Consider the following 24,574-nt stretch of genomic DNA (forward strand, 5'->3'; position numbering starts at 1 on the left):
GTGTGTGTGTGTGTGTGTGTGTGTATGTGTGTGTGTGCATTAACCAAAGGCTTTGGTTCTTTTTGTGTTTGTTTTGACTTGTTATCTGGGTTGCTGTATGGTGTGTGCCCCGAGGTTCATGTCAGACCAAGTGTCACTGAAGTGTTTGACACACTTCCACTGTTAACACATCCACCGCAGAGCCACTGGCTGTGAGAGGTTGCGTGGCGGTGTCAGGAAATAGACATATCCTTTAAATGTGAAAGCTCAGCACAGGGCTGTGTCCCTGTGTATCTGTAGTTTGTCGGAGGAATTAAGATGGAATATCACTATTCAATGCTTCTCATCTTGTCTGTATTACTGATCTTCTGTTATGCTGCCTTTTCAACTGTAGGATAGAAGTCCGTATGTCCAAGTCAGCGGCAACTCAGAAATCCCCGAGCATGGTCACAGAGCCCTCCAGGGCTGTGACATCAGCAGCAGTAGATGCCACTGCAGGGTCAAAGGTGAGTATCGGTCTTTGTCTTTATTGAGAGCCCAAATGTTTATGTCAAGTATGTTTCACTTGTGTTTGTCAGTTTTACTGTAAACTTTAAAATGTAACAATCTTTACAGATATTTTTTTTTAGGTTTTCTTAGTTGACATTTATTGTAATTGCCAAGCATTTCTTTTTGGGGTGGTGAATTTCTTTAGAAGCGCTCTTCATGTTGAAGCTCAGGTTTATGAACTAGTTAAATTAACTCTAGAAGACATCATCTCACTCGGATTAACACAAAGAGCAATAATTTAGTCAATTTTAAAGTAAAATAAAACTGATTACACATCCTCAGGGACTGGATAGGGGTGTGGTGTACAGTATGCATCTTTGTAATAGACTTTGCTGTTATTTCCACAGTGATCATGGACATTTTCACAGAAAGAAATGTTTTGTTTGATGGATGAGCAACAATTCTGATAATTGCTGTTTCCAGACCTTCACGTGTGAACCCTTTTTTGTTTTTATTTGTCTAATATAACAGTACACTAAATATCTTTAGGTTGTAAACATTGATCTGACAAAACAGACAATATTGAAGACGTTATGTTGGTCTCTTGGAGCTTCTTAACATTCTTAACTAATTTCAGACATGTTATAGACCTAAATCATAGAGAAAATAATCAGCAGATCAACAGATAATGTAAAAAATACTACTTTGTATGTGTGATATTTGTTTTGTGTGACTGGCTTACCTTAACTTTTGGTCCCTCTGGTGTTTTTCATTTTGTCTCATTAAAACATGTCATATTTATGAGGAATTCGGGATGCATATATTTGTCCCCTCAACATCTGTGTCTTCTTTTAGCCAGCTGCTCAACCCAACAACTCCAGGTATTTCTGTAGAAAATCACCCAAAGAAAAGTACAATTTAATTGTGTCAGAGAAAAAGTAGTCTAAAATGACCTTGTCATGGATGCACGCATCCACAAGTATAGCCAGTTGGTATTTCCTCTTTTCATCATGGGTATTAGAAGAAGGAAGTTCCAGGAAAGAAGGCCAGTTAACTCCCTTTTGCAGTTGTATTCTCTGCAATGCCATGTTTTATTTTGTGTTACTGTTTTGTTTTGTTGTTTTTATAACATGAAAAACATGGGGATTCTTAATAAACAATAAGGATTGTTAATAAACAATAAACGCCAGTAATTTTCAGACTCTTTTTGTCTTCAGAAGCCAAAAGAAAATTCATGATTCTCCTTCCTCATGTAAACTGATTTAATGTTATCAATCTTTAACTAGGGAAACTACTGGTAAAACAAGTCAATTTAATCAAATAAGGTGCCCTGCCACACAAAACCGTTTATACTTTTTTGAAATACGTTAGGTCCGTACGTGTTTGTGTTACGTCGTGAATGTGGAAATGAACTGCTACCTCCTCTGTCAGCTCTAGCCACTGAAAAGAAATAAGCGGAAAAGTCAGGCCAATTAGATAGATATATACAGTAGATAGATAGATATTTATTTATTGATCCCAAAAAAATGGGAAATTACAGTGTTACAGCAGCACACAAAATATACATACATACAATATACATGAAATAATAATAATTATAATAACAAAATATAATAATAAAATATAAGAATGTAAGAACAAATATTTTAGTATATACAAGATCGGAAAAACAAAATGTGCAACTGTTTAAATATAAGTATGCTAAAAAATGTAAATGAACCAATCGTTCCGGTTGCCCTTATTGCAATATTGTGGTGTCTCAGAGTGTCAAATTACAGTTGAGCTCATGCCTATTCATGAGCTGGGTAGAGGATTCTGATAGCCAGGCTCTCATTGGCTAGCTGTTAGCCAATCAGAGTCAAGCAGCTTAGCTTGTTGAATATGAATGAAAACTGGCCCAAATCGAGCTGAGTGTTCCGGCAGGCTTTTTGTACCACGCTAGAATGGCTTGAAACAAGGTAACCAAGGCATTTATTCCACAAAAAAATGTTACAGAGCCCCTGGTAGAACTTCAGACATTACCACAAAGAAATGAAATATGGGTGGCAGGACACCTTTAATTTAATTGAAACCAGATTCATTCAACTTCAATTTTGCTCCAATGTAATCAAGTCTTTGGGCTTTTCTTTGCTTTCTGCAGGGCTCCAGAGGTGCGGGGAAAGTGCACAGTTTTGGCAAGAGGGATCATGCTATTAAAAGAAACCTCAACATCCCAGTGGTGGTGAGAGGCTGGCTCTATAAACAGGTGAGCTCCTCAGCTCTTATTTTTAGTCTTCCTGTCATGTTTTCCACTGTCCTATAAAAGATAAAGGCCTAAAATGCCCCAAAAATAATCTTTAAAAAAAGAAAAAAGAAAGACCCCCACCTGTCAAGTATAGGAGCACATTTTACAGGGTTTTGTGTAGAATCTGATGATCTATGAACTGTACCATATACAAAATAAATCCTCATAATAAATCTACAAAACCTTTCTAATCTGGATTTAAATGTTTTATGATCATCATCTTAAACAGCATAACAAACAAAGACAATTCCCCAAGTAAACCCAGAGTCAGCGACTAGCAGTACTTAGTCAAAAGTAGAGGCTGCATCTTTGTGCCAAATGCTGCAAGAAAAAACTGAACTTAAATTAAATCATTGTTCTAATAATATGCACTGCTGTATTTCTGAACTACACTTTGTAATTAAAAAGTTCCTGCAAGGAGGATTTCTTAATACACTGTGTGTGTTGCGTTTCCCCTTTCACCTCCAGGACAGCTCTGGAATGCGGCTGTGGAAAAGGAAGTGGTTTGTTTTGTCAGACTACTGCTTGTTTTACTACAAAGGTGAGTCTATGAAAAGTGCACTCGGCCATGGTTAAACAGACAAAACTGTAAATGGTCATTTAAAAGCACAGTCCTTCAGCAAGCTCCTATGAGGGATATTAATTTCTTGAATAATTCTTGCTCTTACTCTCCCCGGCTTTCTTTTCCTCCAACATGTCCTTCCTTATTAACTTGAGTGTTTTATTATGGGATGTAATCTGGGCTTGTTTTGCTAGAGCATCTACTTCCTGTCTTCCATTAATCATACTGAATAATAGATAAGCCACATGCCACCTTGTGCCACATGGCCTCGACCAGACAAGAGTCCCATGAATAATGCCTTGCTAATTTTCCTGCTGTTCATTAAATCTGCAGTCAGTCCTACTCTGTGTTGTTTGATCCTTCTTCACAGACAGCAGAGAGGAGACAGTACTCGGGAGCATCCCTCTGCCCAGTTATGTCATTGCACCAGTTGAGCCTGATGATCACATAAACCGAAAATACGCTTTCAAGGTAACACAGAAGTGGCATTGAATCCGATTTATGTAAGAAATTATAAATCCAGAAAAAAAATGTTTACTACATAGAGTTTTCATTGCTACATCACTATTTGCAAGCAGCCCTCGCTTTCTTGTTTCCCTGGTGTGGTCTCTGTAACACAGGAAGGATGGTGACTTTTTTATCATTTTACTTTCAACCCTATACTATGACTTTTTATCACTTTTTGGCATACTTAGTATGACGTTTTTATTGGTATGCTAAAATACGACTTTTTTATCACTTTTTTTTACATACTATAATATGATTTTCTGCTTACTTTTTTTGACTACAATAATATTACTTTTTTGACATACTTTACTATGACTATTTTCCAGTTATCACTGCAGACCCAGGTTTGATACCCACTCCAACCTGGCCCTTTTGAATGATGATTTTGGACATACTCTACGTTGATTTTGTATTGACTTTTTGACTGCAATACTATGACTTTTTTTAACATACTATACTATGACTTTTTTGACATACTATACTGTGACTTTTATCCAATTTTTATTCACTTTTTTTGACATTTTATGCCATTACTGTTAAATGACTTTATTTCTATATACTATATTATGACTTTTGTATCACTTTTTTCAACATACTGTACTATGACTATTTTCCACTTTTTTTTACATTGTACTATGACTTTTTATCAATATGCTAAACTATGACTTTTTTTATCACTTTTTTACATACTATACTATTACTTTTTTATCTCTTTTTTCGACACACTATACTATAACCTTTTTCCACAAACTATATTATGACTATTTTTCATTTTTTTTGACAGACTATACTAGGACTTTTTTCAACATATTCTACTATGACTATTATCCTACATCCTACGCTATTATTATAATACACAATGTAATATTACACAATGTAATATTACTTTAATTACATTGTGGAACAATGGCTCAGTGGTTGGTACTGCTGCCACCAGGCAACAAACAGTAGGCAACTACTGCAGCAAGTTGTCCTTACTCTAATACTATACTATTACTTTTTATCACTTTTTTTAATCACTTTTTTTCTACATCTTACGCTATTACTATTTTCAACTTTAATTACATTGTGGAACAATGGCTCAGTGGTTTGTACTGCTGCCACCAGGCAACAAACAGTAGGCAACTACTGCAGCAGCAGGTTAGATCACATACCTATACCATACCATTACTATTTTCAACTTGAATTATTTGGTGGTATACTGGCTCAGTGGTTTGTACTACTGCCAACAGGCAACCAGCAAGTAATTCCTGCAGACCCAGTGCGGGCTAGACCTTTTTTGACATACTATAATATGACTTTTTCCCCCTTTTTTGACAAACTAAACTAACTTTGAATCACTTTTTTGATATATTATACTGACTTTTTTCTGTTTACTTCTTCCTTTAATTTTTAGGACAGCTTCAATATGACAGAAAAGTAATGCAGGGAAATTATATATTATAAACTATACTTTTTACGACATATTATGCTGTCCTTTTTATGACTTTTTCGACAAACTATACTATGACTTTATCACTTTTTAAGAAATACTATGACATTTATTTGACTTTTTTCGACATCTATACTATGAGTTTTGTCAACATTCTATAATATGACTTTTTTGACATTCTATACTATGACTTTTTTGACATACTGTACTATACCATGACCTTTTTATCCCTTTTAACTATACTATGTCATCTGACTTGCTATTCTATGACTTTTTATTTGTTTTAACTGAAAATATTCCACTTTTTGTTTATTACATTATTAGTATTATTTAACATTTCACTAATATTTGTAATAATTAAAACCATTCATACTTCCAACAATTCTTACTACTTCACCTTCCTTTTACGTAATATGCCGGCAATCCAGTTTAGCTTTAGCAATTTAGCTTTTCAGCAATCCAAAGGTAATTTTCCACGGGAAATGCATTTAGTAGTTTTTCCTGCATTTTTGTAGGAAGTTTATGATCTGCTATTAGGGCTGAATATTGAACTTCAGTACTTGAGTATCAACCGAAGTATCAAAGGTTATAGTAAGGTCATAGTTCTGTTTACTCATTGTTTGATCATGTATTTCCTGATTTTAATTGTAATTGTAACTGCTTGTAAGACAGTAGGAAAACATGTAAGACGTATTTGTGTGAGAAGTTTGGCTCATTTTATTGAATTAACAAAAATTGTTTTGTAGAAAAGCATTTTTTAAAGTAAGGTAGGGTAAAAGTATTGTTTTGTTATTGGTTCCAAAGCAGTTTTGAATTTGTTCTCAGAAAATTTTAACTTGTGTTCACATTTTTTGGCAAGAAAGATTTTGCATGCAACTCATCTTTTGATATCTATTACTTCCTTATTGGAGTATGATTGTGTAGAGTCTGATGCAGCTTCTGACCTTGTGGTCACTGAGCTTGTTTTTACTTTAACACTAAAACAATGTAGGGTATTATTTGACAATGGATGGCTGCAGTACAACCCTGTATGTAGTCAGAAGTACATTTTGCACTGTGTTTTTGAAGCCCTAGCAGTGTGTTGGAGAGGTTGCTGTGCAGTCTTCAACATAGTGTGCTGCAAGAGCTTTGTTCTTTCACTGAGATCTGAAAAGCACATAACTTGTTAGCTATACTGCACCCAATAGGTTGCGCCTGTCATTTTTATTTAAAAATATGTGACAGAAAAGTTCCTTGCACGCAGCAAAGCCTGTGAATTCTGCCAGAGGACAGCATATAGATCTATGTATTTTGGTTAAGGAAAGAGTGTTAACATTATCCAGCTCGTCCTTTGTGGAAACACAGAGCTACTTGCAAAGAACAATAGTGGTGAATGTTTGATGCACCACTGCAGCTTCAGGGCATTCAGTTGCAATCCTTTCAGCTCCTTTGTACTTATGCTTTTGTTCTGTGGATCTGGATTCTGTGTGTATGTGTGCGTGTCTGAGAATGAGTGCAGGCCTGTGTGAGGATGAATGTATATGCATGTGTGGCACGCATCTTCTGCGTTTTAAAGATCATATTACATACAATAATTGTGCTGCTGGAAATATTAATTATTCAGTCAGCCTATTCATCGTCTCCTCCCACCACTTGCTGGAGAGTGTGTGTAAGGTGAAATGAGCTTAGGTTCTGCTGTACCACCCTGTATTTAAGAGATCTCTACTCCCTACAGCTCTCTCTGAGCCATCAAGCATTAAAGAGAAGGTGATTTTATTACGTGTATCTGAGGTGCTTCGGAAATATTCAGTTACTGCTAAGTAAGCATGACAGCAGCTCAATAGATGTCTGGTGTTGTTCAACAACGCAGTGTTTCTGATTGTTAGAGCTACTGACAGACTACAGTTTGTGCTGGCCTGAAATAATGAGGGATGGGGACACAAAATATTCTCAAAATCAATTTGATTAGCCGTTGATTGAAGACTATCTAATAAATCTGATTGTTTAAGTCTCCTACTAAGTACTTCTATGATGCACTGAAGCTGTGATGATTGTAAAATGTCAAAACAGTTTATTGCCACTGTTACTTATTCTTACTTCTGTGATGACTGCCATAAGACCACAGCCGGAGCCATTTCTGCTCTTTAATAATGAGTCAGCAACTTCCTGTTTCTGTTGTTCTCTTACTTTTGCTCATCTCACTTTGTTTCTCTCATTCCCTGTTGGTCAATTGCCTCCTATTGTGACCCGGTGTATGCGCGAGCGGAGTGAGTACTGTTCTCTATGGGTGGTCGTCCCCAATCCCAGTGGCTTCCTGTCTTGCATGAATAGGTATTTGATTTCACTTAAGCCTCATCAGTGGACCTCCTCAGCTCATTCTTTTCATATTATACTCGCAGCTGATGAAGGCACATTTCCAAATGTGCATAACAATTTCATCATGTACACACATGATTACAGTCAGCTATAGACAATGCCAGAGCACAAAGAAGTGCCATTAGTTTATTTAACATTTTTGCTGTAGTTGTTTTCAGAATAAGAACAGAAAAAGGGAAAACTATTATTATTATATATTATTATTATAGTCCACAGATTCTTGGAAAATGTGAGCGGACAATGACAAGGCCACAGTACCTACAGTGTTCACTCAAAATTAGTGTACACAAGTCAAAGAGTGTGTGTGTGTGTGTGTGTGTGTGTGTGTGTGAGTGTGTGTGTGTGTGTGTGTGTGTGCGTGAAAGAGAGAGAGAGAGAGAGAGAGAGACAGAGCGAGAGAGAGCGAAAGAGAGAGAGAGAGAGAGAGAGAGAGAGCACTTTAACCAAAAACATGTGGAATGGTTGTGTACTGTATGTCGTGATTTAGCCAGTTGCTAACTTTTATAAATGCGGGGAATGGGTAGAACAGAACACTCACATACAAATTTGATCAATCTTACAAGGTCAAGGTCAAGGTCAAAGTTTATTTATATAGCACATTTACAAACAGTCACTACCGCCCCAAAGTGCTGTACAATTATAGATAACAACATAATAAAAGGGCATAACACATATCCGGAAAAACCATCTAAAACAGAATATGCCAGAAACAACAAAAATATAACAGATAAAAGCTTTGCTCAAATCAATACAACAACAACAACAATCTTACGCTGTATATGTATAGTACATGCTCAGTGGCTCTGGTATTTGTCTTGTCTAGCTGCATATCATTTATCACATTCTCATTGTCATTGGTGGGACAACAGGGTCTTGCACGTTTTCCCACAATCCTCTCTGATTTCATTGCTTTTTTTGGGGATGTTTGTTGACATCAGCAATTTGCTGTCCTGCTGTACATAAATTAATTTTATATTGTTTTACAATATAAAATACAATATTACAATATGTACAGTGTTGTAAGTGTGTTTACTTTGGAGTGTTTAGCTTCTCACATATTGCCTACAGGTGTTTTAGTAGAATGATTGCAAATCATGGGGATGATAAGAGTATTTTCTTTGGTCTCTTAAGAACCTGCTGTATACATATCATTCACTAAGAAGTTGAAAACCCACGCTGATTGTATGTAGTTGTGACAACAGTTGAGTCATGTTGTGAACATGTTTATTATATAATAATTGGCCAGAGCTCCTTTTGCAATGAAGTGAACTTTGCACTAATTATACAATGCTTCTACAGTATTTTAATGTAGATGGAGTTATGTTTGTAGGGATATGTATGATAAATCAGGATTGTAATTTCATAATTACTAAAGGACCCTTTTTCTGTCACGATGGCTATCTGTAGTGTTTGTTCAACATGTTATAGTTTTGGACTTGGTGAAGATCAAGTTCTTTGCATGATGTATGTAATACAGTTTAGTCTTGTGTTGTAAATCCTCTGTCAGCTATTCAGGATTCTTTTGTTGAGGTAAAGTTAAAATGAATGTGAAACAACTTATATGTAGAAATAACAAAAGGGAAGCTAATGTTTATGTTGTAATATGTATCCCGACTAAAGTGGTGACAGATGGCCTTGCTGTAATTGCCTTTTTATTGCCACTGTACTGTACGGTCGTTTGCTGCACTTGCTGTCTGATTTCTGTATGCTAAAGATATTGTATATTTTTTTCTAAAGCTTTTTAAAAGCAGTTTAAATATATAACCTGTTTTTTCCTTCCAGAAACAGCCCAATCTTCATGCTATTTCTGCTATAGCACTTTGCTTGCTCCCTACTCTGTTTTTCAGAAAATGTTTGCTGTAAACTTTGTTCTCACTGAGATTACAGCTGTCAAGGAAGCAAGTTTTTTTTATTAATCATCAGTCTCACGGGCAGCTTTTTACTGTCTTCAGGAAGAAGTTCTCATATCTATCCTTGCTCTCTCTCTCTTCCATCTTTCTGTCTTTGATAGGCGAGCCATACAGGAATGCGCTCCTACATTTACAATAAGAACTCTGTGATTGGCTCACAGGCAGAACACTGCGGGATGCGGACATATTTCTTCAGTGCGGACACACAGGAGGACATGAATGGTTGGATCCGGGCCATGAACCAGGCTGCGCTGATGCAGCATAGTCACACTGTAAAGAGGTTGGTCTCGCTCTACAGAGCACAGGCTTCCTTTCTCTCATTAGCTGGGCTGCTACATGTACCAACATATTGTCTTTGAACATCAGTGTCTGTGAAGTGGATATGTTTTAAGATTATATCATAAAGGGAACGTGGCTGTCACAATAGTGTGTGTGTGTGTGTGTGTGTGTGTGTGTGTGTGTGAGTGTGTGTGTGCATACTGCATATTGCATGTGGGTCTGGTATAGATAAGGCTTATTGCAGCCAAGAATATGTTTGTTCAACATAACATACAAAGCAGATTTGTGTGCATAGTTTTCTTTTGTTGTAAAAATATTCACAATCAATGGCATAAATAAGCCGCTATATAGTGTCAATCTGCGGTAAATGCATTACAAACTGCATTGAGACCTCTTAGATTAACTGGATGCTCTCTGTGGTTTGACTGGTCTGTGCAGTATTGCCACCTAGAGGCCAATGTAAGTCAGTACTCCTGAAATCTTTATTTTGTAAAGCACTTGATTTCTACTTGAAAGTCTTAGTTGGTCCCTTGAAATTTATTATATCAAATGCTTTGCACTAATGAAGCAATAATAAAGCCTAACACTACATTTTCCACTGAGTTCTTTGTGAGGTGATCACTTCACTGCAGCTCAATCAGCTTATATACACCTTTTACTGCTATTCCTTCAATATCTTCATGTTTGACCTGAGGAACAATTTCTGCAGAAAGAATCCACCCTTACGTTTTAGCAGTTTGTAAATTGGACATTTGAAATCATGTCTTATTCCCTTACTGTAAGTGGTAAAAGGATTAATGAAACGTAAACCTAACAAGGATAAAACTGTAATGGATAAACCTATCCGTCAACAGATATATTTTAATTGGCCACTACACAACATCATCAATCATCATCAGTGTTACATCCATTGTTTTGATTGAGAGACCCCTATCGGCAGAAAATTACATATTGTATGTTTAAATGTGAAACCTAATTTATTAGTCTTATTATTTGAACACATTAAAGAGTGTCACACAGCCTCCAAGCTATTTCATTTAGTAACTGTTATTTATAGTACCTGGGGGATACTCTTCTTTCCTCTCTATTTAGAAATATAAAAGATGGAAAGTTATTGAATAACTTACTGTGGTCTCTGATCGTTTCTGTCAGAAACTCAGTAATGAATCTAACTGTATGTTAAGTGTCTCTGCAAATTGAAATTACCTTTAGGATTACATAAGGTAAATTTGAGTATTCACTATGTTTTGTATCCACTCATTGATGATGTGTAATCCATTGTTTCAAGAACAATGCTGCACTTCATCATAATATATTGTTATGAGGGAGAATTAGATGTTGGTTAAATAACTAAACAAATGTAGCCATATGTAGTAGTTGAAAGTTTAAGTCCTAGTCAATTGTTGACATGCAGAACTTGCATTGACATATTTAAGAAGTCATCAACTTTTTTACAGAGAAGTGGAGAATCCTAAGAAGGCTGTACAGCAGGCTGTCCCACAGACCAACCATGTCCACATCAACCAAAACTCATCTCAGTCAGAAAGCCTTTGCAGGACAGACAGAGTGGAACTTCCGGAAAATTGTATTCAACTGGCTCATGGAGACGAGACAAGGTATGAATTAGAGATCCAGGGGAGGCCCAGCCCGTCAGCCACAGAGGAAAGAGTAGAGCGACTCTCTCCAGACTCAGTTGATGGTGCCACCCACAAAAACGGACAGCAAACTGTAATCCAAGTGGCTCTGCCACCAGAACAGAATGGAAATCTGGTCTATCAGAGGGGCTTTGTTTCGCGACCAGACACTGAGAAACATGTGCAAAGAAAGAATACGCTGGCTCAGGTGGAGCAGTGGGTCAAAGTTCAAAAAGGGGACCCACCAAAGAGGTCAGTTTGAATCCATAACTGCAGCGTGAATGATTCAAAAAAAGAAACCTTGATAAATGTTTCCCTCTAGTGGCTAATATGAGGGGACTTGTATGTTTGAATGGCTCAAATTGCTCTACTTTATGCAGAGAAAGCATTCTCATTTGGGACAGGTAGGATGCAATTGTTGACATAAAAGTAAAAGACATCCATGTGTTTCCTTTCTCAGTGGTCCCTCTGCTGAGTACAACCTCCATCGGTGGACTCCACCATTAAAGCCCAAAGCCAGCACAGGGGATGCCACCTATCAGTCGTTGCCAAAGTCTCCCCGTCTCCCATCTGGCAGCAACTCTCCTCCAGCAACATGCAACCTGCCCAGTGACTACAAGTATGCCCATGACCGTCTCAGCCACTTCCGCATGTCCACCGACGAGCGAATGGCCACCAAGGAGGGAATGGTGTGGCAGCTGTACGAGTGGCAGCAGCGGCAACAGTTCCGTCATGGCAGCCCCACCGCTCCTGTCTACACTGGCCCTAACTTCACAGACTCTTCATCTTTTAGAGTTACTGTTGAGATGCCACGTTCCATCTCTGTCCCTCCGTCTCCGTGTGAAGTCCCACCATCAGTCCCCTCCTCCTTCAAACCCCTGTCACCTCGCAGGCCCCATACTCCTTCAGACAGACGCACAGTCAGGCCCCTGGATGAAGTGACACCAGGGGACAGCACAAGGCCCAGCTCGCCTGGCCAAATTTGTGCCCATCTTTCTCAGGTAGGACACCTACGTACTTAGAGAGCAGAGGCATCTCTGTCATTTTTAGTATTTAGGAAAATTGAGAGTTTTGAGTTCTGAGTTTTGAAAATTCTGAGTTGCCAGTCAGAAATCTTCCCCAGACAATTTAGATAACCATTTATTTTATCGCTGTAATTTATAAATTTACTTTTTTCTCAATCAAACTTTGCAACGGAGAATTGAATTAAATTAATTTAATTCAATTAGTTTGTCTTAATCCCTCTAATGTTTCCCATTCAGCTTTAGATGTTAACTAAGTTCTGTTTGTTTTGTACTAAAGCCTAGGTTAGCAAACACATAGTCTGGATCAGTGGAAGTATATTCCCAGGAGAATTGCCTTACAGCTATGTCCCTCACCTTGTCGCTCTTGGTGTGTTGCTGTTCTCAATCTCTGTTTGCTTTGTGAAACAACAACAGTCTTCGAGCTAGCAAACTACAAGCTGAAAATGGCAAGTTTTAAAGAATATTATGATCTTGCAAGCAAGGCAACTCTGCTTGTTTCTTTTGGGGAATGATTGTGTTCTTTAACTGGGACGTTTTGGGACCAATTGGTGGGCGTTACTATTGACGAAGTACACACAGCGATACACTGGTAAGAGCAAATTATGTTTAACCATATATCCAGAAGTTCCTTCCCGAGACCATTTTGCAGAGCCACCCCTGCTGCGTCCGGAGCTTCGCGCCACCCAAGACGATTTTTATTGGCTTAAGAAAAGGTTAAAGGGTTGATGCTGGTCTTATTTGATATTAATTTATGAATGTCAACAAATTGTCAATGTAGCTGCATGCTAATATAGCTCATGCATCCATGCCATAGAAAACAGACCAAAAAGCATTGTCATTCAAAAAAATTAAAACACAAACAGTAGAACAGTGATTTCATTGCATTGCCTGACATAATCATTCATTATGATGAACATGGTCGGTGTAGTTTATTTCTTTTAGCAGTGGAAACACAAACATGTCCCGGTCGCTCAGTAACATTTGTCTGACACAATGCTTCTCTCCAAATCAAAAATTAACAGTCAACTAAGTTTTTATTTAATCTGTACTGTACATGTACTGGACATTGGCCAAGTAAGTGGTGGTGGACAAGATTTACCTGGGAAGTTTTAAGTTTTTAAGAAAATCCTCAATCATTCTGTCGTTACGAATTCTCCAATGTAAGGATTTGCTGCATTTTACTTTGTTTCATATCTCTATAAACTGAATATCTTTGAGTTCTTGACTGTTGGTCCAGTAAAACAAGCAATGTGAATATGTCACCTTTGGCTCAGGTTGGTCGTGATTTGCATTTTATTTAATTCCGACATTCTCTACACAATAATAATTGATTAATTGATAATAAAGATAATTGTTAGTTGCAAGCCCTATCTCTTCAGTGTGACTTGGAAGCCCTTGAACTGGCATAGAGGAGTGGCGATCCGCTAGGGACACCAGAAGGTTTGTTCCCAATGTGCTATCCCAATGTGCTACACTGCTGTCACACTCGGTTGGAGGGATTTACTTCATATGTTTCGGTTAACAATTTTAACTGGAGTCCCACCCCCATAGACTGACAACTAGTCCAGGGTGCACCCTGCACAGGATAAATGGGTATACATGTATAATAATGGATAGATGGAAGTCCTACCCTTGATGAATTTATGTGCTGATACTCAGTCATTGGTCCTTCAACGTTGTAATACTGGCACACAGTAAATGTCAGCAGTCTGTCATTGGCATGGGACTGAAGCAAAATTTGATGATTCACATGTAGTGATCCAAATGACAAAAGTCTCATTCTCACGGTAGCTTTGGATAGTGGATTTGAGGTATCTGTTGATGTCGACTTGAAGGAGGTTGTGAGCTCACAAGGACACCATGGGAAGATTAACACGAGGAGCCTGAGAAGGTTCCCAACCTCTTTGATGCTAATGTGAATCGTTTGCAGATTCACACAGTCCACACCCAGGCCCTCTCCACAGGTGGTGTGAGCGTGTGTGAGTAAAAGCTTGCTACTCTGCCATTCCCCAAACTGTCGTAACGCTCAGACAGCACCACCACCGCCGCAGGAGACAGAGCGAGGGGCCGTCCTGTCATCCACACCCTGTGCTGTCTTCCCACCACACCCTCCACATGTGAAAAGATCTTCCGCCAAACCATCACCACATTTGCCAACACACACAAGCCTCACAACCAACCCGTTGGCCTCACACAAGTAAACAAAGTGTCACAGATGCGCTGTTTCCTCCATCATTCACATGAGTGTCAAGACACTAATTATAACCATAAAATATGGCGATGCACAATTATGAAAAACCCTTCTGAGGAAGATACATTTTCAACAAAGGGAGCCACAGTGACTATGCAAGACGATCCAAGGGAGCAATGTTTATGGAAACTAAAATTAGTCTGCAATGAACTTAGTTTTGGTGCATCCAGCCTCTTTGAGGCTGATAATGCTCTATGGCTGGAGTGCGCTTAAGTAATAGCGATCTGTATACCTCTGTGGAATAACATTAAGACGTATGTTTTATTAGCAGCTAATCCAATTTGCCCAGGGCTCCTCAACACCCTATAAACATCTCTACTGTATCTCAAACATCAGCAGCGGTCTCTTTCTTCTGATCTCGCATTTAAATAAAAAACCTATTATACAGCAAAAAATAGTGGCATGGGAATCTCAGTGGGAATGGCTTACAGTGCTTCTCTTGCTGGTAGCAAACAAATGTTATTTTAAGAAAGCAGGTTTAGTATAATTTATGTGTAGTTAATTAAATCTCTTGTTGTTTGTGTGCTTTTAAGGTTCTGTAGTGGGCCTGGTTTTCGCTAATTCTGTGTATTAAGCAAAAATGTCAAATTTCCCAAGCCCTGTAGCATCTAAAACTCAGGGCACACCTTGTTTCGAATAAGAGCTGAAGTGATGAAAGGGAGAAAGGGCTAGATGAAAAAATAAATCTGCTGTGAAGTCAAATTTGTTTGCAGACTTGGAGGCAATGAATTAACTTGGATTCAGTGTGATAGAGTGGTCTAACTCTTACTTTCAACACAAGATTATTTAGTGAATTAGACATTCTTTTTGATTTGACTCTATATGATCTGTAATAACAAGTTAATGAATTATGTTTCTCTGCAGACTTCCCAAATAGGGAGAAGGTCCATGCCTGCCATGGGCTACATCACACACACTGTCAGTGCACCCAGCTTGCATGGCAAAACGGTAGGATTCTATTTATCACATTAACAACATAAAGTAACTTGGTTTCATTATTTAATATCTCTGTCATACGGTATCAACATAGCTTTCCAGTCTAGTAGCCTAGAACAGCCAAACCAGGTACAAACTGAAATAATTCACCCCAAAATTAGAGTTCTAAGAATTATCTCAGTGACAGTATCAAGATGTAGAATCTGGAGCTGATTGATTTTGTCAACCTCTATAAAGCTGGTTTAAATATTATGCCACACAATATTTGTTTTAGTGTTATCAGTTCTGATGGCCCTTATCTTCAGACAATCCTGATAGCACAATAAATCATCCTCCAAGTCTCAGCTACTGTAGCTCAGCCACTGTACTGCCTGGATGGTTCTTAAGTATATTCTCTCGTCCCTCTGCACTTTCACTGGCCTCCGGCCCCTAAAACCGGGCTTGGCTGCAGCCAGAGGAGCTGACTCTGCTCCTCATTCAGCTTCGGAGGCACCAGGCCAAGATGGCTGGTTTGCATAGCCCGAGTGATGCGTTCGCTCACCTGCAGCACCACCAGCACAACGGCCTTCTGGGCCCCAGCATGCAGGTCAGGGGCCCTTGTACTTCCCTAACCTTCTCCACAGCACACTGCAACCCCTACCAGTGCATTGTGGTCCCACTCTCCCCAGCCAATCCCATACATTACTTCCCTGTCATTCATAAGACTGTGTGGTCTGTTGATGTTGCTTGGTTGTCTTGTTTATTCAACCATTTTGGCATGGGCTTTATTCGACTTCAGACTGTCCAGATTAGTGTCTTTATGGTTGTTGTCACTCATCCGCCTGGTTCAAAACCTGAAAAAAGCTTATTATTGTATTTAAAAAAGTAAAATACCATTTTTTAAGCATATTGCTTGTCAACTGTGCCTGCATTTAATACTCTCCTTTTTTGATAAATGTATAAGCTTGCACCGCCACAAGAAGACATTTTTCTCTTGTGTGCTCTGATCAATCTTTGTCCCTTAGTGTTCTCATTCTGAAGCAGCCATCAGGCCACAGTCTCCTCTATGAGCTTGTTAACAAATTGCATTGCTGGGAGGCTAGCAGACCACAGTGAAGCTGCATCGGTGCTCAGTAATGACAACCCCACCCAGTTTCTAACATTCAACCATTCTCTGCTCATCCTCCATGCTTATGAAGAAATGTAAATACTCGGTTTGACCACAAGACCTGTGTTGCGCAGTTATGTATGAGGTCAAACATGAGGCATTAAACCAGTTCAAAAATTAAAACATAACCTAATTACAGTTTGGCTTTACTAACTACAGATAAAAAATACAGAGGTAGAAAAGTAAACTATAATTGGGACCAAGTTAATTAAAGTTTTGTTAGCATAGCCTGAACAGCAAATGAAGGCCTTAGGAGTCATCTGGTCACCCATTCCCCTTTGCAGCTTCATTTCAAATGATTTATCTCTCCACTGCTCATTCAAAGGCTGATGATACTTACATACAACTGAAGAAGGACCTGGAGTATCTAGATCTGAAGGTGGGCCCCAAAAAAGTAAATGGCACTTTATCCTTTTCATTCTCTTCTCCATGCCTCCCAGTTCCTGTCTTTCCTCTGTTCTGTGCTGTGCTTTCTACTGTCTCCTTATAATGTCTTTTAACTGTCTTCTTATTATGTAAATTATCCATTTAAGGAGAAATTATTGTTTTTAATTCATATTCTGGTATATCCAACAAATAGTCCAATGTGACTGATCTTCAATTCCTCACATAGCTCTCCATTGGATGATAGTACAGTACTTTCAGATGCAGTGGTGTGATGCAGTTATGTCATCCTAACACATGTTGATGTTAAGCTCGTCATGATGGGAATTGAAGTTTTTATAAGCACATGACTGAATTTCTAAAATAGCTTAGTCATGTGAACTCCAATTCCTGTGTGAGTGTTACAGACAAACTGCAAAGGCCTATTACTGCTGTATTTGAGCAAGCTTTAGCCTCAGTTAGCTAGCTATTGGCATATGTTCCCTTTACACACTTGCAGAAAATTTGAATTGATTTGTATGTTTTTAATACCATAATGCATTTGTTAGAAATCTGGGTTGTGTTTTGAAATGGAGGGAGGGCATCTACCGATGTACACTACATCCTGTAACTCCTCTCCATTTCCTGTTTTAAAACAGATCCAAAGTATTGACCCGATGATCGTTTCAGTACACAATGTGTTTGAAAACTCCACTCCACAGAGTTTGGGGTACTGTTGGAATGTAAGGACAGTGTGCATACAAAGTGAAACAGACCATTAAACTGCTTTTCAAAAGGAATGTGATGCATCCCCTGAAAATTATGCAAGATTTTGTACATGAATTCCTTGATCTGATCATTCACTGCGTGATACGCCAACACTGCAATGGGATTTAAGATAATGGGGAGGAAGTTGGAATGGCAAAGTGCTTCCTTGCATGCTCTTAAGCATTTGTGAATGTATTGAATGTCTGTTTTATATCTTCAGTTTGCCTTTGTTGTGCTTGTTAAAGTATAAGAGATGACCCAATGGTGCTCTTTCTAAAATATACTGGCAGTATGACAACTTACATTTTAGGGCCTCTAGTTTCATTGTTGTAGCGGCCGAAAAACGGACAATAACATGCTGCTGTGTGTGTTCATCGTGGTCTTGCAAGAGTGCTACAAAAACTTAGTATTGCACTTACACAATGTTAAGTCAGAGAACTTGATGGAAAAAGTGCAAAAAACTTTCTTTTACAAACTTGTAGTTTCCAACACAAAGCTAGAATATCATGGTGATCACTATTTATTTCCAGACTTGACAAAATTCCCTTCTGAACCACAGAATACATTATAAAACTGTTCTCACAGGCTGTGTAGTACTCCACATGACTAGTAATTGACTTTGACATGTAAGACGGGTGGAATGCTCCTTTAACTGACTCTCCTATCCGCAGTGATCCTTAACGCTGTCCTGGGTGTGGGGATCCTGATGTGTGTGTTATGAATATTCCACCCACACTTTTAGCTTCATGCATTACTAACTGTGACAGATAACGGGGCAGACAAATCTCTGCCCTGTTATCCGGAGAACCTCGTGATAGGACGCACAGATTGACAGTCCCTGTATTATTATACTGAGAGCAAAAGAGAGACATATAATAAGGTCACTTCTAACAAAAATTGAATTGATTACAGAAAAATGTAAGACCCTGTAACAGTATTTCATAATAGTGATGTTATAAATTACATAAATTCTAAGAATAGAAGAAGAAGAATTGAAGAAGAAAATATATTAAGCTCACTGTAAAGAAACTAAACCCAACCAGATACGGATTACTGTAAGTCTATTTTGGGATATAATAGAAGTAAGAAAACAAACACTCCAATTTATTTATTGTTTTGATAATTCAGCACTATTTAGTTGGTACTTTTTTTGCAAATGGTAATGAAATTGGTTAACTAAGAAGAAACTAAATACTGTTTTAGATGCAAGTAGTCATGCTAGTGGCACGGATCAAAAGCAAAGCATTGTCTGTCTTTAGTGAGTCCACTACTTAGGTCAAGAGTTAAATATCTCACCAACTACAAGGTGGACTGCCATTCAATTCGGTGCACACAGAAAAACAAAGTTTTGTTAAACTGTAATTAGGTTCATGATAATCCTAACGCCATGGTTGATGGAGCACAGACACAGCTCTTTATTATTCATTATCACCACTTTTCCATCTCTTATCACTTGCCCACACTGTCATTGCTCTTTCTGCCAGCAAAAACATACTGCCATTGTGAAACTAGAGGCCCTTTGGTTTAACATTTACCCATGTGACACATTGTAGCTCTTTGAAGTAAAATTTTTTTAAATTAAAGTTTAGTTTAACCTTACATCTTTCCTATGTAAACCAATATGAATCATAGAGTATGCCTGGTTCTTTAACTTACTTAAATTAATAAGGAGCCAGAAAAGAGCAGCTTTGGGGTTGTTCCTCCGAATAAAAAGATGCAAAAACTCTCTGCATTAATGTTGTTGCACTTCTGCACAAAGTTTTGTTGTACCAGCTCATGCTTTTTTTTGATTTTCCTCCCCATCATGATCATTTTATCTAGACCCATCCAGATTGATTTGTGTAGCAGTCTTGCGTTATTTTGAAAATCCACACAGCTGTTTGTATCTGTTTTACTGGAAGTATTAAAGTTCCAAAGGTTTTCAAAATATGTAATTTGATTACTAATATTAAACATTTTACTTTATTTGTGGCTATTGGGAATTTCAGGTTACTGGACGGGAGAGTTTAAAAACAGAAAGACCATCAAGGCCTGTGAAAATAGCAGAAAGTGATGCTGATGTAAGTGTATCATTATGTTCTCAGGATTTAAAGAAACAGTACGATAAGCACCCTATTTATCTATCTCTTCCTTTTCTTTAAGATCTCCATTTACAACTGCTTACAATCCACTACAGAGATGCAGTTGACTTTAGTCTGACTTTACTGTGTTTTTAGTGTGGTTTGTGTGTGTGTGTTCTTAAGTTGTGGTGAACAGAGGCTGCAGAGGGAAGAGAACGTATGTACATTGCAACACTGTGGGGACACCCATCTACACTGCACAGGGAGGGCCTGAGAGTATCGACCACAGCTTTAATTTTCCTCCCTGCAATTTAAAGGGAAAAATACATGTAATGGGAGTTTTAGATGTTGAGCTGTTAAATTTTTCAGTTTGATTTGCCTGACCCTACATTTCTCATTCTTTGTTTTCTGCTGAATAGAGGTAAATAAGATGGATGTCCTGGCTTTTCATCATTAGCATTGTTCCACTTTAACAATTTATAAGAAATTGCCAGTAAATTGTCTGAACAATGAATATTTCATGCAATTAAAAACAACAATATACGGCAGCAAAATAAAAACAGTTTAATTATTAATTGAACAGAATGATAAATAGATCTGAGAAAAAAATTACTGTGTGAGAAAGACTGTGAAGTAGGCAGTCTTATGTTGTTTTCATAAACACATAACCCATTTCTGGGAAAACAAATATGTCGCTCTCAATAAACACGGTTTTCTCCAAAAGTGAATTTGAAAATATGGATTTTTGATTATGATTACTCATAATGGGTATCACCAGATCTCTCCCCCAAACTAGACAGTATAGAGCCTTTTGATATTTCTCGCTGGGCTGATGAGAGGAATTCCTCTGGGCTTTTTACATAGATGAGCCTTATTGACATGTTTACAGATAGCGAAGATGGCAGCAGAGGATCAATTCATCTTATCTGGCTGCGTTGTTACAATATTGTCGAACGAAGACTAGAATTAAACAGTCAACCTCTGCTGTAAATACATACTGAATCTCATCAGGCCAGTCACTGTTTTATCTCTCCTGTTTTTCGGTTGCATTATGTCTTTACTATACGTGGTACTATTAGAGGGTTATAAGAAAAAGAGAGGTAATTGTAGCTTTTATTCTTTTTTTTCCTGCATTCTTATTGTTTCAATATGTGTTTTTTGTCAAGGTGAAATTAAGTCGACTGTGTGAACAAGACAAGATTCTACAGGAACTAGAGGCCAGGATACGCACTTTGAAGGAGGACAAGGTTTTTGTTTTATGCATATAGAGAGAATTAGCTTTTTGTCTTTTGCATGTGTAAAGTATTTATATGTGTGTTCTGCCTGTTTGGTGTATTAGTGAAGTCTATAAATGCTTCTTGTGGTATGATTGTTTGTCTCATGTCCCTATTTAGGACAAGCTGGAGTCTGTGCTGGATGTTTCCCACCAGCAGATGGAGCAGTACAGAGCTCAGCCAGCTCATGCTGAGAAGATTGCCTATCAGCAGAAATTACTACAAGAGGATGTGGTGCACATCAGGGCGGAAATATCTCAAGTCTCCACAGTAAGACATATGCTGCTCTCACAAGTTGACTATGCTTATAATGGAAAATGCCACTTCTTTGACTTATTTGTTTAAACATGAAATGTGGCCCATCCAACATAGTTCATTTAGGTTTGACAGGTAACATGCTATGTTTCAAACTACTTACTGTCTTCACTGGTATATACAAGTGCATGCTACCATTTGGAGTATCTGTAAGTAAGTAAGTGTTTTTATCGGCTGTAAACAAGATGTTCACTTCTATTTTTAGCTGTTCCCTTTGGTTGGTTTCTGCAACTTGCACAATGTTTCAGGTTGACTGTGACTTTCAACATAAGTGCTTGGGACAAAACTGAGGCCACAAATAAACTCATAAGTACATTTCTCTGTTCCTCTGAAAATTAGCCAAAATGTTTATTGACATTTAAAATATTAGTTAAGGATTAGAGTTAAAATGACAAAAAAGATGAGTTTGAAAAGAAGCATTGGCTCATGAGGTGATTACTGTATCTGAAAGCTGTGTTTTGTCTTATTATTACATGGAGTGTGTTCTGTGTTTTTTTGCAGGAGATGGAGAACGCGTGGAATGAGTACAGCAGGCTGGAGAGAGATGTGGACTGGCTGAAGTCGGCCCTGCAGGGACAGATGAACCGCAGCGATCTCTCTCAGGTCTGTGGCTCAGTGATCTCTGGTAACACACACAAGCAGTCATTCACTCTCATGGATGGGTGTGTGTGAGAATGAGTTACTGACTACGGATTTTATATGCACAGACAAAGCTAAGAATTATGTGTGGTTGATCTCTGTTCAGACGAGCAGCTTCCAATTATAAAATGTATTTTGGCAAAATAGATTACGTTCCCTTGGTACACAAGTCATTTGTCAGTGTGTAAAAGAATATGTGTATATGTAGATTTGTGTTTTTCTTGAGCAGAAAGAGAAAGTCCAGATCAGAAAAGAGCTGTGGAGAATTGAGGATGTTATTGCAGGCCTCAGTACCAGTAAAGCCAACTACAAAGTCACTATCTCCTCTGTTACCAACCCAGGTGAAACTACTGCAGCTTTCATCTGTACACAGCTAATTGTATTTGCTGTCTATCTCACCAATACAGTTCTTAATAATACACTCAATACTAATGCCTTGAACATTTCCCATGGGAAAAGAAAGCACTGTCTTTACAGCGTTTGTTTATTCATGTTACGTCTTCATGTACATCATATTCCCCAGAGAGGAAATTTGTGCCTTCAGTGTCGGCGTCATCAGTGCCTTCTGTATCTGGGAGCCCATCTACTATGGAGATGCGATTTTTCCAGCAGCAACAGCAGCAGCAAAGCCCCCACCTCAGCCCCAGTAGCCACACCCCCACCCTTTCCTCCAGCCCTAGTCATCAGCCCTTACACCACTGGGCGGATGCAACCATTACCAGTGGACATAAATGGGTGAGCGACCACTGCAAAAACAGTTTTTTACAAAAAATGTTGTATGAAAACTAAAGCTGCATACAGTCTTTGAGCTATGCAGTTTGTGTAGCTGAACTACACACACTTTTAATATGCCATCACTACTTGTGTAACCAACTGTGATTGGTAAAAACTTTCGCATGATGCCTTACAGAAAACAGTGTTTCCAATTTCAGCGCTAGTTGGGTTGCAACTATCGAATATTTTCATTAAAACTCTGTTAATTCTTTTTTCCATCAATAAATTTGTTGTTCAGTTGAGAAAATGTCAGAAAAAGTAAAAAAATCCCAATTTCTCTCTTTCGTGTTTTCCTGTTTTAGAGAACCAACAGTACAAAACCCATAGGATTATTCCAGTTGAGAGACAAATCCTCAAATTTGAGAAGCTGAAATCAGTGAATGTTTAGCATTTGTAGCCATTAAATGATTCAAACGATTAATTGTTTAAGAAAATGATAGAATTTTCTGTTAATCAACTGATAAATGATGACCAATTAACTAATAATGTTATCACTATCTATTTATAGTTCTAGTTTTGTTATTTTAAAGATTACTTTTGTTGCCATTTTTGCCTTCATTGGAGGACAGGAAACAAGGGGAGAGAATGTGTCCACAAATGTGTATGTAGCATTAGATATTAGTTGTGTTGTGGTCTTATATGAAGGACTGACGTCACAGAACAATGGGAGGTAGCTGCTTGTTTGTCATTTTAAGTATTAATTAGTAATTAACAGTTCCCAGTTCTGTGCGCAGGGTGAGGAAGATGTGCCTCCCAGACCTCCTCTACCTCAGCTCTACAGCCCTGATGAGCATCCCCCTGCTGTGCCCCCGTTGCCGCGGGAAACAACTGTCATCAGACACACTTCGGTTCGCGGCCTTAAGCGACAGTCAGATGAACGCAAAAGGGACAGAGAGATTGGCCAGTACACTAATGGAGACAGTAAGGTACATTCAGTATTTATGTGTTTGTGCTGCTTAAAGATCTAAATTGAAGTTTCTCATCTGTTTCTAATCTTTGTCTGCGAATCACAGGTAGAAATTAGGCCTTTCCTGAGCGATCCAGAGCTTATGGGAGCTGGGGACGGCTCCAGCCACATCACCGTAGTAGCATCAGGACAGGCCGGTTACCAGACGTTACCAAGCAGAGGTATGTGAATGATAGAGCCTGTAGAACAGATTTATTTAGCTGTAGCATATTTATTATGTTAAAAAAATTGCTATATTGCTTAGTCGAGAACGGTATTTTAATGTTTGCTGGCTTTCCCTCAGGAGTGGCTGGCTCCTCGCTTAGGCTAAATCAGTCTTCTAGCATCTCCTCATATGTGACCCTCCGAAGAGCAGCCTCAGCTACTGGCGTGAAGGTGAGGCACAGGATGAACTAAAAAATAAAAAAAATATGGAGTGAATCAAAAGTGGACACCTAACGCGGTGGATAAGAGAACACAGAGATAGTAGTATACACCTTCAATTCAAGATGATATCACTGAAATTCATGAATTCATTAATCGAGAGTTAAATGTTTTGATATTTGGAGATCACATTAATGCTTCTCGCTCTCCAAAGTCCTCTATCAAACCTAGCTAGAAGTCTTCCTCAGTGTTAAGTCAGTG

At 38.3% G+C, this 24,574-nt stretch overlaps 1 protein-coding gene across 14 annotated transcripts in view; it reads left to right on the forward strand.

Moving 5' to 3' along the window:
- The window catches only part of plekha7b (pleckstrin homology domain containing, family A member 7b), a 66,493-nt gene that overhangs the window by 32,955 nt on the left and 8,964 nt on the right, over positions 1–24,574 (forward strand). For 5 of the 14 annotated variants that reach the window (XR_004659640.1, XM_034893266.1, XM_034893593.1 and 2 more), the window contains 20 exons: positions 374–485; positions 2,609–2,713; positions 3,221–3,293; positions 3,685–3,785; positions 9,620–9,798; positions 11,255–11,683; positions 11,892–12,432; positions 15,572–15,655; positions 16,095–16,229; positions 17,116–17,169; positions 17,813–17,896; positions 19,910–19,981; positions 21,148–21,228; positions 21,376–21,525; positions 22,072–22,173; positions 22,439–22,550; positions 22,733–22,944; positions 23,706–23,909; positions 23,997–24,111; positions 24,234–24,325. Coding sequence is in view for 13 of the 14 variants with exons in the window: in XM_034893266.1 (XP_034749157.1) it covers positions 374–485; positions 2,609–2,713; positions 3,221–3,293; positions 3,685–3,785; positions 9,620–9,798; positions 11,255–11,683; positions 11,892–12,432; positions 15,572–15,655; positions 16,095–16,229; positions 17,116–17,169; positions 17,813–17,896; positions 19,910–19,981; positions 21,148–21,228; positions 21,376–21,525; positions 22,072–22,173; positions 22,439–22,550; positions 22,733–22,944; positions 23,706–23,909; positions 23,997–24,111; positions 24,234–24,325 (3,037 nt within the window). In the remaining variant the exon portion in view is untranslated. Of the gene's footprint in view, positions 1–373; positions 486–2,608; positions 2,714–3,220; positions 3,294–3,684; positions 3,786–7,267; positions 7,564–9,619; positions 9,799–11,254; positions 11,684–11,891; positions 12,433–15,571; positions 15,656–16,094; positions 16,230–17,115; positions 17,185–17,812; positions 17,897–19,909; positions 19,982–21,147; positions 21,229–21,375; positions 21,526–22,071; positions 22,174–22,438; positions 22,551–22,732; positions 22,945–23,705; positions 23,910–23,996; positions 24,112–24,233; positions 24,326–24,574 lie in introns of those variants that run through there. The other 9 variants (XM_034893351.1, XM_034893689.1, XM_034893759.1 and 6 more) reach the window with 8 other exon arrangements.

Source organism: Etheostoma cragini, chromosome 1, assembly GCF_013103735.1.
Source record: "Etheostoma cragini isolate CJK2018 chromosome 1, CSU_Ecrag_1.0, whole genome shotgun sequence".
Classification (NCBI taxonomy): domain Eukaryota; kingdom Metazoa; phylum Chordata; class Actinopteri; order Perciformes; family Percidae; genus Etheostoma; species Etheostoma cragini.